Source organism: Callospermophilus lateralis, chromosome 9 (genome assembly GCF_048772815.1).
Source record: "Callospermophilus lateralis isolate mCalLat2 chromosome 9, mCalLat2.hap1, whole genome shotgun sequence".
Taxonomy (NCBI): Eukaryota; Metazoa; Chordata; class Mammalia; order Rodentia; family Sciuridae; genus Callospermophilus; species Callospermophilus lateralis.
The window spans coordinates 79241877-79256738 of NC_135313.1; the positions used below are offsets into that span (position 1 = coordinate 79241877).

At 42.8% G+C, this 14862-nt stretch overlaps 1 protein-coding gene across 1 annotated transcript in view; it reads right to left on the reverse strand.

Annotated features, from left to right (window-relative positions):
• The window catches only part of Kif5c (kinesin family member 5C), a 137117-nt gene that overhangs the window by 32204 nt on the left and 90051 nt on the right, over nucleotides 1–14862 (reverse strand). The window contains exon 12 of the mRNA XM_076866131.2: nucleotides 5983–6158. Within this exon, the coding sequence (XP_076722246.2) occupies nucleotides 5983–6158 (176 nt within the window). The remainder of the gene's footprint in view (nucleotides 1–5982; nucleotides 6159–14862) is intronic.

Sequence of the window (14862 nt, forward strand, 5' to 3'; positions counted from 1 at the left end):
TAATTTTTTTTTTTTTTTGGTTAGTTATGTCATTTTTTTATATCCTGGTTTCCCGATGACAGTCGGACACCTGATGCCAACCAGGAGCTTGCTAATAAGATGTGGAAAATGGTGCTGGGACCTTGGAGAATTAGAATACTTCTTCCACCTTTCCCAGCGAGGTGAAATATCTGAATAGTCAGAGAAGTACGAGCTCCTATGCATTCAACCCAATCCCTGCTCTCCCAGAAGTCAGAGAAACTGGGGCTTGGGAACAAAAAGGAACTTTGGAGAAATCCTTCCTGGCACAAATATGTTGACAGTGAATTCCTAATTCAAACAATAAGGGAGTGAATCTCCAACCATCGGCACCATAATATATCAATGTCCCAAATCTGGTCAAACACATCAGTGACCAGGAAAGCCGCCATGCCACAGGGAGGAAAGACCAGCATTTTCACATCTTTTCACATGGAGGCTTTTACTTAAGACTTTAAAAACATTTACTAGCAAGTTCATCTTGGGCACTAGCAGACCTCCCCACTTGGTTGGAACTTGTTTTTCCTCAGTTTTAAAAAACCCTGAAGGCAGCTGGGGATCCAAAGGCATTGATGCTTGTTTTCCCAGGCTGTCACTGGTGAGAAAGGCATCTGGCTCTTCTCACTTGCATTTCCTGCCACTAGGTGTTGCTGCCACAAAGGCAAGGCCACCCACTGCCACCCCTCAATGCTGCACAAACACCTCTGCTGTCCCTAGACGCGGTCCACCCCCAGTGCAGGCGAAGCAGCCAGCGATGACGCCTGACTGCAAAAGAAACTGTCTTCATGGGCTATTTTCATGATTTCAAAGGAAATTTTAAGCACAGCCTGTGAAAAACGACAACCTGGCTCCATATTTGCCTCTCTCTTAGGAATAGGAGAAAAATCCTATTTGATAACACTTCTTTGGTCTATCCCCAGAGTCAAATCCAGTTCAGTATTATTAGATTTCTCTTGGTACCAGGTCCCACCCCTATGTGCTTTCACCAAAAGCCCATTAAAAAACAAAACAAGATTTTAAAAACACCCTGTACTATGCTTTCTGCCTTTTCAGAGGTGAGGCAAAGAGGGGTGAACTGGAGTGCCTGGGTCCTAGAACCTCAGTTTTCCATGGAAATTCCCAGCCTGTTTGTTGGGGTCAATGCATCTGTGTAAATCAGGTGAACTCATTGTCACAAACTAATGCTTTCCAAAGAGCAAGAACATTTCAAAATCAACAGCATAGACTCTGCATCTCCTTTTTCTTTGGTTTTCATCTTTTGGTTTTTCCTCCACTACTCAAAAAGACCCTGTTTCCACTAAGCTTTCTATATCCATGTTTCATAGTGGTTCTGTAAAATCCTAATGACCTTTCTCCCCAAACCAGATCACTGGCAGGAGAATTGGGGAAATTATACCAGGGTGAAATGGCCTCAAAATGGTACTTCTCCAATTAGCAGACTATTTTGTAGGACATATTTTCTGTTCTACCTTATAAATTTAGCTTGTCAGTTACCAGGAGCAATTGTATCTGTGCTCCTCCGCACATAAATATTAAACAACTTAACATAAAAGACCCCAGGAGTTTAACATCAGGGAGCCGCCATCTCTCCCCCAGGACAAATAAACAACACTCCAAGTGATAGGAACAACAAAAGAAGCAAAGCAGGGAGTGGACGCTTTGTTCTTAGACTGTGCTCATCTCAAAGATGAGACGTGCTTGTCTCAGATGCAAACTTCCTTCCTCACAGGTGACAAGCTGGGACACTGAGACTTTTAAGGTACGAAGAAAAACCTAGGGCCTCTAGGCCCTACCTGGAAGGCTGAAGAGCAAGGATTATTATAAAGGACATGCATCATTTGCACTAGAGACATTTCCCAAACTACATTTACACTTTACTAAGGCAATTTTCTAAGAAATTGGTGTAGTCAATTGTGATTATTTTTTAAATGACTCAAAACTTTCAGAATAAGGTTTGCTGTGCATTTGCTCTACAGTTAAGCATATCTCTCAGGACAGTAAGCTCACTCCGATCTAGTCCACAGAAAGCAGATTTCAAAGCACTTTTCAGATATTGAATTTTCTTATATATGAAATGACACTTAGAGCCCCACAAACAGGGAACTGGTTATGAAAAGGTCGATCATGGTTATTAAAAGGTCACTGGTCACCTAAATTATAAAGATATTTTCCCTGCAATGGTAATTAGTGTAATAAGTAATCAAATTACACTTCTGCTCACACTTATTTCACCTCAGCACAGTAAGGATTGGAGAGGTGACTAGGAACAAGGAGGATGCCAACTCCAATTTGTTCTGTTGTAACTGCTCTCGATACCCCTAGGCATCACCACCGCTTCAATACCACAGATGATGTGGCTTCTCCCTCAAGCAAACAAAACCCAGAAGACCAAAATAGAAGGAGCTAATATTTACAGAGTGCCTGCTGCGTGCCAGAGACTTGAAATCCCCACTGCTAGCTTTGGAAGCAAGAGCTAGGGACCCTGTGTTACAGATGAGAAAAGCACCCTTAGGAGGGCTTTGTCCTAGGCCTGATGGGTCGCAGGCCAGATGCCTCAGTGTGTGCTTTCCTACCACCCAGCACTACACTGGGGATACCTGTCTTTAGGTCCCTAGAGGCACAGCACAGGGGGACAGAGGGCAGCCAAGAGGAAACTAGGTAGTCTTCCTCCCAGGTAGTCTTCCTCCCACTGTAGCCTAGACAGATTCACCGGGATTGACCAGTTTCTCATTTAAAGGACTCAGGCCAAAACGAGATGAGCACTGGATTAGGAATCAGAAGATGCATAACCTTGTTCCAGCTCCACCACCTGTAGGTGATATGAACTTGGATAAATCATATAACTACCCTGGGTTAATGTCTCACCTAGACCCAGAAAGTTTGAGTTCTACTATTTAATGTTCATAAAGATGCCATGCCCCAACTCATGTATTCTTAAGGTATTTAACCACTTTCATCATCGGAAGCTTAAAAATATCTTGAGAGGTCACGTAAGAACAGCAGTTGATAAGCCATGATCAGGCAGTCCTGGCCCAGAATTACGAGGGCAGACCACTAGCCTTGGTCCCTCTAAGGCTGAGGCTTTGGGGCTCGGTTTGCTCCCACGTCTATCAGTACCATCCTACAGTGGACCACAGGTGCTATCCTCACATTGTGTGCTTTGCCAGGCTATCAAGGCATGCGCTGTAGGCAAATGACATATTAGAAAATGCCCTATGAAAACCGGATATCCATATGTAGAAAAATGAAACTAGATCTCCACCACTCACCCTAGACAAAAGTTAACTCAAAAATAGATTAAAGATCCAGGAATTAAAACAGAAATTTTGCAAATGTTAGAATAAAACACAGGTTAATGTTCCAACATGTTGGCACCAACAACTTTCTCAATAAGACTCCTAAAACTCAGAAAACAATACCACGCATTACTAAACAGAAAGACATCAAATTATAAAGCTTCTGCACTACAAAGGAAACAATTAAAAGCATGAGAGAGAGTCTACAAAATGGGAGAAATCCACTGGAGGATTAATATCCAAAATACAAAGACTCAAAAAACTTAACATCAAAAATACGAATAACCCAATCTATAAATGGGCAAGTGAACTAAACAGACATTTCTCAAGGAAGTACAAATGACCAACACATATATGAAAACCCATGTTCAACATCTTTAGCCATCAGGGAAGTGCATATCAAAACTACACTGGGATTTCATCTCACTCCAGTTAGAATGGAAATCATCAAGAATATAAATAATAATAAATGCTGGCAAACACATGGGGGAAAAGGGACCCTTACACTGTTGTTGGAATTGTAAATTAATACAACCACTATGGAAATCAGTATGGAGGTTCCTCAAAAGACTGGAAATGGAACCACCTTATGTATGTCCCAGCTCTACTACCCCTTGGTATTTATCCAAAAGAATTAAAGTCAGCATATTATAGCAATGCATGCATACCCATTCCACAATAGCCAAGTTATAAAACCAGCCTAGGTGTCTGTAAGCAGATGAATGGATAAAAGGAAATGTGGCATATACACAATGGAGTTTTTTTCAGCCATTAAAAAAAAAATGTCATTTTCAGAAAAATAGATGAAATCGCAGAACAACATGTTAAGCAAAATTAGTCAGGCTCAGAAAGTCAAGGGTTGTATGCTTTCTCTCAAATGTGGAAGCTGGAGGGCATAAAAGAGAATCTCATAAAACTAGAAGGGAAACCAGTAGGACAGACAGAGAAAAAGACCAGTGGAGAGGAGGGAAGGGAAAAGGCCGATACCCAGCAATGACACTGACTAAATTATGCCATAAGCAAGAATTAATATGTCACAGTGAATCCCACTAATATACATAAATATTATGCACCAACAAAAATGTAAAAAGGAAAAAATGAAAATGCCTTAGGCCAGCCATAAGGAGAGAGAGATCCTCGAGCCAGTTCTCTGGTCACTAAGTGACTGTCTCAGACATAGCATTTTCTCATCTCTGGGCTCAGTTCCCATGGCTACAGGACAGATACGCTAATCAATGAAAGCTCTACAGCCACCAAGGCACACTACGCCGGTTCCAGTCATGGCTGGCATCTATTCTCAGAAGCCTGGAACGCAGAGTCAGGTCCTCATCTCATCTAAGATGCTCTGTGGGTTCCTAAAACTACCCCTTGAGCCCATTAATCATAAAACAGGAAAAAAATATGCACATAGTCTAACTTTCTTGGCTATTTAAACAGCAGAAATTCTTAGGAGAAATCAAGAAATTGCATAAACTTTTAACTCACTGGTTATCTCCATTTTGTCTTTCAGGTTTTACTTTAACTGGGTAGAAAAGGAAGAGGACTGTATGTCCAAACTATGAAGGGCGAGTGACCCCGCGCTCAAGGGAGTGAAGATTTTATTAAGACTGTTCTCAGAAGGGGTAGGGGAAGCACCTCTGTGGTGCAATGGATATAGCACATTGGACTTCTAGCCAAACCTGCAGTGGCCATTCCAAAGGGAAGGGGTGACCCTAGTTTAATGCTGTGGTTATGATGCAAACTCCCACAATCACAAATAAGCAGAACTAGCTTCCTTCGGGCAACCAGTCACATTCAGCTTGTAAAGGTGATGACAGGCTCTGAGCTTTACCCCAAAGAGAGAGACCTGCCAAGATTAATGGCGACTTTAACATAACAAAGCTGTTTCATCCAAGCCAGAGGTGTCCCCAAGCACTCTGAGCTGAACCACAGCAGAAAAGATTAAATCAGACTAAAAATATCAGCAACCTTGATGAAAAGAACTGAAAGGATTTAGAATATTCCAAGGGCAATAAGCCAAGATCACGTGAAATGCCAATTTCATTTCCTATGCCTCTGGGATTTCTAACTCGACCTTTATTGGGAATGAATGATCCATGTTCTTCAAGGTGTCTTTTCCTCTATTCCAACTTATGCATTTACATGACGATTTGAGTCCCAAAAGTTTGTCATAAAATTAAACATCCCCAATGAGCATGTACAAACTACTTCAATGAACTGCCTCTGAAAACAGCTTCACAGATGAAGTAAACCATCAGTCTGCACTCAGCTTCCCATCCCAGGGCCTTAGAGGTACGATTAAATTCACTGTTGAGCCGCCATCCTTGATCCTAGTTGGAGGGCAACTGTTGAGGGATGGGCCAAGGGAGGAAAGAAAGATACACACAAGCAAAGGCCACACACACTCACCCACCCCTTCTCCAAGTCCAATCTCTGGAGGCGAAGACTAAATAGGTCCTGCCTGTGTCTAAGCCAACATCCTGCTCTTTCAATTAAACTCCCATTTCACAAGAATCAGACTCCCTGAGCCTGTGCGATCCAGAACTAGGAAGTATTAGGAAGATAAACATCAAGATTGGTCTGTAACCCTACACATTTCCACAGGAGTTGACGCTGTCTGGGATCTTTACTCTCTGCACCTGCGTGCTGTAAACCTCTGGCTACAGACCTTATCATCCAGTTGTCTGTAGAGACTGGAGATCTCCTCTTCATACTTCTCCTTCTCCTCTGTAGAGATGCCAGCAACAACAGGAGCGATGTTGTCTATGATGGGCGTGTTATCACAAGGCTCCAAGTTCTTCTGGTCCTTGGCACTGATCTGCTCATCCTCAGGCACAGCTTCTCCTGCAAAACACAGCCAAGGAGCATTGGACATGAAAGAAACTGAGCCTGCAACTCTCCAGGAAGAGTTCTAAAAATAGTCATTCCTGGTGAAAAATTCACAGAGGAAGAGCTCTAGTATAAAGTTAGTCTGTGCTCTTTCTTTGATAAGAAAGGTCAGAGTTAATTGACCAAAATTAGTCTGAGGAAGAAGACTACCCCTCCCCCTTGATGCATTGCCTACTGGTTCCACAGACCACACAAGCTCTTAACTAATCCAATTTGCAGCAATGCCTCAAATTTTTTGCACATACTTTGCTTTTGTTGAGAAATATGCTGAGGCTTTACTTAGAATCACATTCTCTCTAGTGACGGATTCAAAGGGAAACAGACCTCTGAGGCATGCTAATTACCAATTAATTATGTTACTGTTCCATTAGTAGAAACAGCCAAATCAAGGAGCACAACACCATTGTTTAAATAGAACACTGTAGGCCCTAAATCCTCCCAATCTAAGACTCTCTGAGCCTACCAGAAGAAGAGGGGGCTTCGACTAGCACTGTGGGAACACACTTTCCACCGCTCCACTCTCCCCTAGGAAGTCAGAATTAATTGGCTCTGCTAGAGAGTTCAAGCAGAATAGTTTCCTGTGATGTCAGGTAGTCCAGGGAAAGAAAACAGCAGCCAACCCAGAATATGGTACAAAGAACCTTCCCACCACTTCTCAGTCTGCACAGGAGTGTTTATTGGGGCCTTCAGAAGAAGCACTGCCAAATTTGACAATGCAAATTGAGGAAAAGGTACAATTCTTAAGCTGGTCAATGGCTATTACCAACAAGAAAATCACCTTGCAAAGACAGATTGCATGGAGACAGATTCAATGAAAACCGCAGAGCTCAACTGTGTCTCTCAAGTATCTACTTGGAAAGCAAACCCAAAGCAAACACTTCTCCATCACAATGTTTACCACCAACTTCACACTCATTTCACTACAGCCAGTGAGTGTCTGTGATGTTCTATGCCTCACCCAGGTTCTCAGCCCATAAAATCCATCTTGTGAAAGTTCCCCAGGAAAACTCCCCTGAACCAGAGAGAATTAAAGACAAACAAGTAGAACAGATCCTAATCTGTGCCTTCAGTAATGCTATGTCTCATGCCTCAAAGAACCCACTTTACACTTTACTTCAACATAAACAAAACACTGTGTGATGGCTTAGTTTTGCTGCTTTCCATTCCATTACTTCACTTGATAATGACAAAATGGTATGTATGTAGGTCCCAATGTCTGGTAAAATTAACCCCATGGTTTCACTTTTGTATCACAGATCCATCTGAAGCAGCAATTTGAAGGAAAAACTATTGCTTTGCTGAATATGAACCTGAGTCAACTCTTTTTCCCTTTTGAACTAGACTGCACCATACCTGAGAGTTTTTCTAAAATTATTGACCTGAAACAAAACCAGAATATAAGAGTAGCCTTTGAACTGAACCTGAACCAAATCAATATTTCATTCAGTTCCAATTCCTGACTTAAAACATCCATCAACAACCTTAGTGTGTGCAGACTGGATTTCATCCAATTAAACATCTATATTCTCTACAGTCGGCTAAATCCATGGGCCATAAAAAGCAGTAAGGTGGATGGATGGATAGATGGATGGATTGATGGATTAAAGGACATTTTTTAGCCACACAAATAATTCAGGACACATTCTCAACATAAACAACTCAAGCAACACAGAACTTACATTAAAACTTTAAAGTCCCCTTCCCCCTCCCTTCTAATTCGGATCCTTCTCCCACTAACATTTTGGCAAATGTGCTTCTTCTACTTAGTTCCTGACTGAACCTCTAACTTTTCAGGTAGAGCTGCTAAATTTGGGGACAGGGAAATCCACTGCACTATGACTTTGATCTTCCCATGTAAGCATGATGAAGGTGAAAATCTTAACTGTACTGGACCAGAAACCAGCCAGACCATAAACATATTATCCAGGGGCCAAGTCACTCCATGAAAGAGATAACAAAAGCATCTGGAAAAGACATATTCCCATATTCCCTGTGTTCTTTGGTTCCAAATGGCTGAAGATGCTTTGATATCATGAGGCTGGGGTGAACTAAAGAGCTGTCAGTGTGTTTTTTGACTCAATTGGGCAGACAGGGGTCAGGGATGAACTCTGTGATCTTAGCAGCATGTGTAACCTATTCGGGCCAAAAGTCATAGGTCTAACTCTCCCTAAAACTTCACTCTTCTCCATTGAGGAATTAGATTACTGAGGTCCAACAAGCTAACCAATGCAGCTACAAGACCCTGGAAGTGATCAATGAACACTCATAAATACCTCCAGTTCTTTGGCGGCTGCTAAAGCTACAGGTCTAATGACTCACAAGCCAAACTTCTGCTTAACCTCTTGATTGCTTTTTGCATAAGAGACGTAATAATAATGCCTTCATCACAGTTGTTCTAAAGATAGATGAAGTCAGTATATATAAAAAGCAGAAAAGGTGTTATTGTTTAAAGTCCATCTCAGACCTCCTCTTCTTCCTGACAAATGTGCAAAATTTTAGGCTTGGCAGATAAATTATTATTTTTACTTATTTTGAGATTAATGTTTCTAGTGTTTTCACAATACCTTTGTGGTCGAAGCTCAGTTCCAAAAAGGAAAAAAAAAAAAGCACACAATATAGTTATGCAAGTCTCTTTCAGGTTTATTTTTATTGTTATTAAAACAATATTTGAAGTCCATACTAGACTTTCTGGTTTCTCTTGAACAGTTCTCTGAATCAAAGCACCAACATGTCTCCCACAAAGCTACATCTAAACAGCAAGCTCTTGCCAGTCTGTATTCTAAAGGTCAGGCAGTCAGGATTATTTTTGCAGCAGCAGCCGTTCAGACTGCGAAGAACAAAGCAGCAACACGCACAAACAAAAGCAGCACAGCTCCTGCCCAAAGAGGAACCAAGAGCTGGTTTCCCAAATACCACTGCCCTTCAAAGGACCGAGAAAATGACTTCCAGAAGCACCCCTGATAACTGCACTGTCCAGCTCACAAAGACGTCGGGGACTGTAAATTCCCAACACCGTGCAAGACCTGACACCAGGCAATCTGTCTCCATGGCAATCTCACCATGTTAATCAAGAATATTCCCTGCACTGCAGTGGACCGAGTCTCCGGAGAAGCCCCCGCTAGGTGATTACGGAATAACTGATTGTAATGAGGAAGACAGCTGCAAACAAACCCTGGAGGAATAATGCCCTGAAATCTGCTAGTGGGAGAAGGACCACCAAATAAAAATTAGCACTTATTTTTATTCTCCCTCTGCATTAAAGGTTGATATCTCTTAGCCTAGACCCTCAGGCGCATGCCTGCTATCTGTAAGGAAAGAGCTTATAATACTGTAAAGCATCTGATTTTCTACACTGAAAGGCTTCCCCCCCACCACCAGAAACCTTCCCCTTCTTCAAATAAGCATTCTGGCATTTACTACTGTCAGATGTAATTACCTTTAAGGACTAAAAAGATTTGTGTTTACACAGGAGCACTCATTTGGAGCATACCTATAAGGCTTCCAGAGCATTCTAATTATAAAAAGAAAACCCCCAGAGAGGATAAATAATGTTTCTACAAAAAATAGAAATCCATCAATTGCAATAGACGAGAATGATAGACTAATCAAAAATTCTCATTAGGTCTATTAGTTAAAAATTCTAAAATAGGTTTTTTTTTTGTTGTTTTCTATTTTCTTTCCAAAAAAGAAAATCATTAGACTGCCAGGAATTCATTAAAATTTCACACATGAAATAGCAACAAGCTAGTTATCCTTTTCATAAGCTGAGTCCCTAAAACCTCGGGAGAACATAGAGAGGTAATTGCATTCTCTCAACAACTCCAGGGCAGAGATTTGCTGGTCACTCACAGCTTCCGCCAGAAACCACTGCAGATCTGGCAAACGAGTTGTTTCGTTTTAATACCAATTAAACAGGCCAGTAGCAACCCTAGCAGTAAGTAATTTCTATATCAAAGAAACTAAAAGGAAACCTTGAAGTTGCCAGATGGGTAGGAGCAGCTGGCTACAAGATGTCATTATATAATCGTGAGGTGTTTTTTTTTTGTTTTGTTTTGTTTTGTTTTTTTTAAAAAGCACTCCTTTAAGAGATTATTTTGCATACAAATATCATCCCTCACCCTAGTTCCTAAAAATACTGTAAGTAGCTTAAGACATCCTCTAATCCCTTCCAAAGTAATTTTCTAATAAACTGATCACCTGGGACTCCCACCCTCTTTACATTCAGGGCCTCTTGAACAGGCCACAAGGTTCTCCAAGCGGTCAGTATTTTTATTACAATTTGCTTATGCTCTCAAAAAGAGAAAAGAGGGCCTGGCAAATTAGGTATCTCAAACACAATGCTGATTTCTATGGATCCACTATAATCATAATCTGAGAAGGCGGCCAGCGTCTTCTACAGATTTAATGCTGAGAGAGCAAATAGCATGCCAACAACTCTGGTCCCAAAGCTCCATAAAGCCCCAAATTGGACTAGAAGTTACAGATTTATCTAGTTATTGAACCATGCCTGTTGGTATGGCAGGTTTTAAACCTAGAGAACAAATCGACTTTCGAGATGACCGGTTCTTCCACACCTTCTCAGCCTGGGAGGAAATCATTTATTTGCATGATTTCTGCAGATAGGGTAAAGCTACCTCCACTCTATTATTTAATCTTACATTAATTATTCAAGAGAAGAGGCTCAGCAGATGCACCAGATTGTCAGGTCATTTCCCTGCTCTCTTGACACCTGGATTTTCAGGTCCTTCTTTTCCTGACTTCAACTCCTACTAAAAAGTTCCTCTTCCTTTACTTTCTTTTTTAAATGCCAATTCAGTGTATCAGAGGTGAGCATGATAAAGTCTGATCTGGCAGCCCAGGGAATGATGGACCCAACCACTTCTGAACATCATGCCCCTACTCTTCAGCCCTTCTTCCCCATCCTCCGGTCAAGAGTTTTCTTGATGGATGAAGGGGAGATAGGGGTGACCAGGAAGCCATAATTCACTCTGAATCCAACTATCTACATCTATCCCCATATTCAGGATTGTTCAAGTCCTTCCCACACATATGATCAACAAAGCTTTAAAAGGAGAAGTCCATTTTTTGGCAACTGTCTCGCCCCATCCATCTGTTCCTTAAGAAAGTAGGCAAGCATATTTCCTTGAGGATCAAGTGCCAACAGAGCCTCTAGGTCTGATGAAAGACTGGCCCACGAGATGTCACTAGCAAATTATAGTGACCATGTGCTGCTTTTCAGTCATTTGACATCCATTCTCATAGCAGCACCTCAACCTCTTTCTGAGGAATTACTCCCTGGATTGCATGTAGTCTCTATCAGACAATTTATCAAAGTACCCTATCCTTCCCCAGCCAAGCCACCACCAAGCGCAGAATTCCTCTTCTATCCAGGGTCTCTGTTCCTCCAACATTATACTACAAGCATGGGAAAAAAAACAGCTGGAGAGGATTCATTCCAGGTGCGGCCTGGCCCCTATGGGATCTGCTATGTGTACCAAGCCCAGCTTCTGCTTGTGGAACCTGGTTCATCAGCTGATCTTTGGATTTTGTGACTCCCTCCTATTCTTCTAATGCTGTCTCTTTTTGCTTAAGCTGGGATAGGGTCAATTCCTATGGCTTGCAATCTAAGGACCTTAACTGGCACGCTGCAGAATTAAACCAGGCCGGTGGCGTAAAAAGCCTGCATAAAAACAGAGTGTGGCCTCTCCTTAAGCCACCATGCACATGCCCAGAGCTATCTTGCCTTAAGAGACAATGTCAGAAATGAATTCAGGCTTGTGCAGAATATAGCCTATGAGTCATAAGTCCTGGTCTGAGAATCAAGGCTCAGCTGTGCCCTGAGGAAGAAACTGCCCTGCCTGCATTCTGAGTTCCCCAGTCAGAGCTGCTGTGACAAAGTAGGATGCAGATGCACTTGGGGCTTCTAAACACCAGAAATGATTTCTCACAATTCAATAGCTGGAGGTCTAAGAACAGAGTGCCAGCATGGTCAGGTTCTAGTGAGGACCCTCTTTCAGACTTGCAGAAGGCATCTTCTCATTGAACCGTCACATAACAGAAAACAGAGAAGCACAGTCTCTCAGGACTCTTATAAGGGCCCTAAATCTTGGGAAATAGTCACTTCTCAAAGGCCTCTTTCCCCAATATTAATACCTTGGAGGTTAGGATATCAACATATGAATTTTTGGAGGATACAATCTATCATACCCATCAAGCTACGAGGGTACAAAATTGGTACTGGTAGAGGTGGGAGTGGGGAGAGAAGCTGAGACCAGTCTCCAGGCATGTAACAGTAATATTTCACATGGGCAGTGCCTGCCCCTCCCCTGGCACAGTCCCATCACTGTCCATTTGATCAGACATGTCTCCCTTCTTTATTTACATTCTCTGCAACTGATTCCTGCAACTGATTCCCTCCTCCCTGTATTGCTACCTCATTATCTGTGATAGCAAGTAGGAAAAGGTGAACACACACACACACACACACACACACACTCAATTGCAGTCCTTCCTGGCTCTCACAGATAGAATGTACAGGGAAGCTTTTGAATAGTGAATGCACCATGCAAGGAAAGATGGCTCTTTCCCAGAGAGAGGACACACAATGGACAAGATGCCCCTTACTTGTTCAGACCCCAGTGTGGAAACATCAATACCTGGGAAACCTTAAGGGAAATTAGTGGCTGCTTCCTACGGGTTTAAAACCAATGTGTGTGTCAAATTTCAAAAGAAAGTTGGCAATATCCTGCCACTCTGGCTTGAGTGGAGGGTACTGCATCTCCTGTACTCCCTATCCCAGCTTTCTAATTTATGCACACCAGCCACACCTTCAGGACTTCAGGTAGGAAGAATTAGGACTGATACATGGGACACCAAAGGGTTTCCAGGCCCTTCTTTCTTTGGGGTGGTACTCTTCACAATCGTCTCACTGGCCTGGGCACAAATCACTAGCTAGCTCCACGTGAAAGCAGCACCAACAATACAAATAGCTTGAACTATTCCAGATCCTCCAGTTCAGATCCTGGTCTACCAGAGACTGAGTCCCCTTGGAGGGAGCTGTCTAACCTGTCAGCACCTTAAGGGCTACTGCTTGGGAATTCAACACCCAGCCCCAGGGACATAATGAAAGCCTGGCTTGGTTTGTGAGTGTGAAGTCCACTGACACATCACGTGATGTGCTGTGAGTGCTTGAGATAGCTGTGCACTCATAGTAGGCCCACAGCCAATTCCCACCAATCCCTGCTAACTTTCCACCTAAATACCTCTTGGGTCCATGCATTCCTCTCCCTTCCCCATCCTCCATTCTAGCTCATTCCCCTACACAACCAATGGAGCTTCAAAAACCCAGATCTTATCATATACTCTACAGCTTAATACCCTGAATGGCTTCTCACTGCTTCCAAGATCCAGGACAATTCTTTTCTGGGAACAGCACCACCTACCCCCTCCAAGCTCACCTCAGACCAGTGCATCCCTTACCTCTCCACTGGCCCTTCTTCTCAAGACCCTTATAAATTTGGTTCCCTCTACCCACGCCCCACCCCCACCTAACACCTTCTGTTTCAGCCACCTAACTGCTGTTTCTCTCAGATCTATTCTCTGTACTGCTTATTCCTGGAAGCCCACATGGGCTTCTCAGCCTCCATCAGGCCCCAACGGTAACAACTCCTGGCTAAATGCAGTTTCCCTTCTTGAAATGCACCATAGACCATCACCACATGTTTATTGACGGTGATCTCCAGGCAGAAGAGAGATTGTGCCCAATGGCCCACCCTCCTTTAATCTCCAGCACCCTCATTAATACACGTTTACTTAACAGGCCTTTATTGCAGATCTATTATGTGCCAGAAATCATGTCTTCCTTTTCTGAAATTATGTAACTTAAAGGCTTATGTAGGATCTCGACAAAAGGCACCAAAAATGGTAATTTCTGAGTAGATATGCAGTGTGGATGAATTGGGGTACCAGATAGAATGATGCTAAGTGGAGAGGCCAAGAGCAGGATAGAGCGTGCAAAAAGATGCTGGCACTGGGGAGCCAGGCACATGAGGCTGAGGCGGATCCTAAGGCAGCACGAGAAAGGGTGAACAAAAACCAGGTTAACTGCCCAGGTGACAATGTTTCCAAGCCCTGTCCCCCAACACTTTACCAAAAGGCTTTACTGAATGTCCCAGTCATCCAACAGAGAACTGACCCAAGAGGATTCCAGAAATAAAACAACGCTTCATAGGGCTACTCCCCATTTTCCCTTCCACCCCTCCCCACTCTCCTACTTCTGCCAAACTGTAAGGAATCATCCACCAGGTGCTGAATTATTCAATTATTCTAGCAGCTTTCGAAACACATGCACAGCTAGAAACGCTCCTGAAAAGAGAAGCAACCCGTTATTTAGGCTACTAGGTCACTTTTTGATCCTTTGTTGAATCCTCATTTGCCACATAATTGTTTTTGATTAAACAGCAGCTCACTGACACCCCACCCTTACTAGCAAAAAGCAGAAGCAAACATACAAGCATGAGATGATCTGCTGCTCGCTCGCTTGGCAGTTACAAACAGGTGCACTACCTCCTGATCGGGCATGACAGCCCCCAAGCTCCAACACACCCAGAGCTCAGGTCTGCTGTAGTGCCCAAAATAAATGCTGGTGACGGCAGCAGAG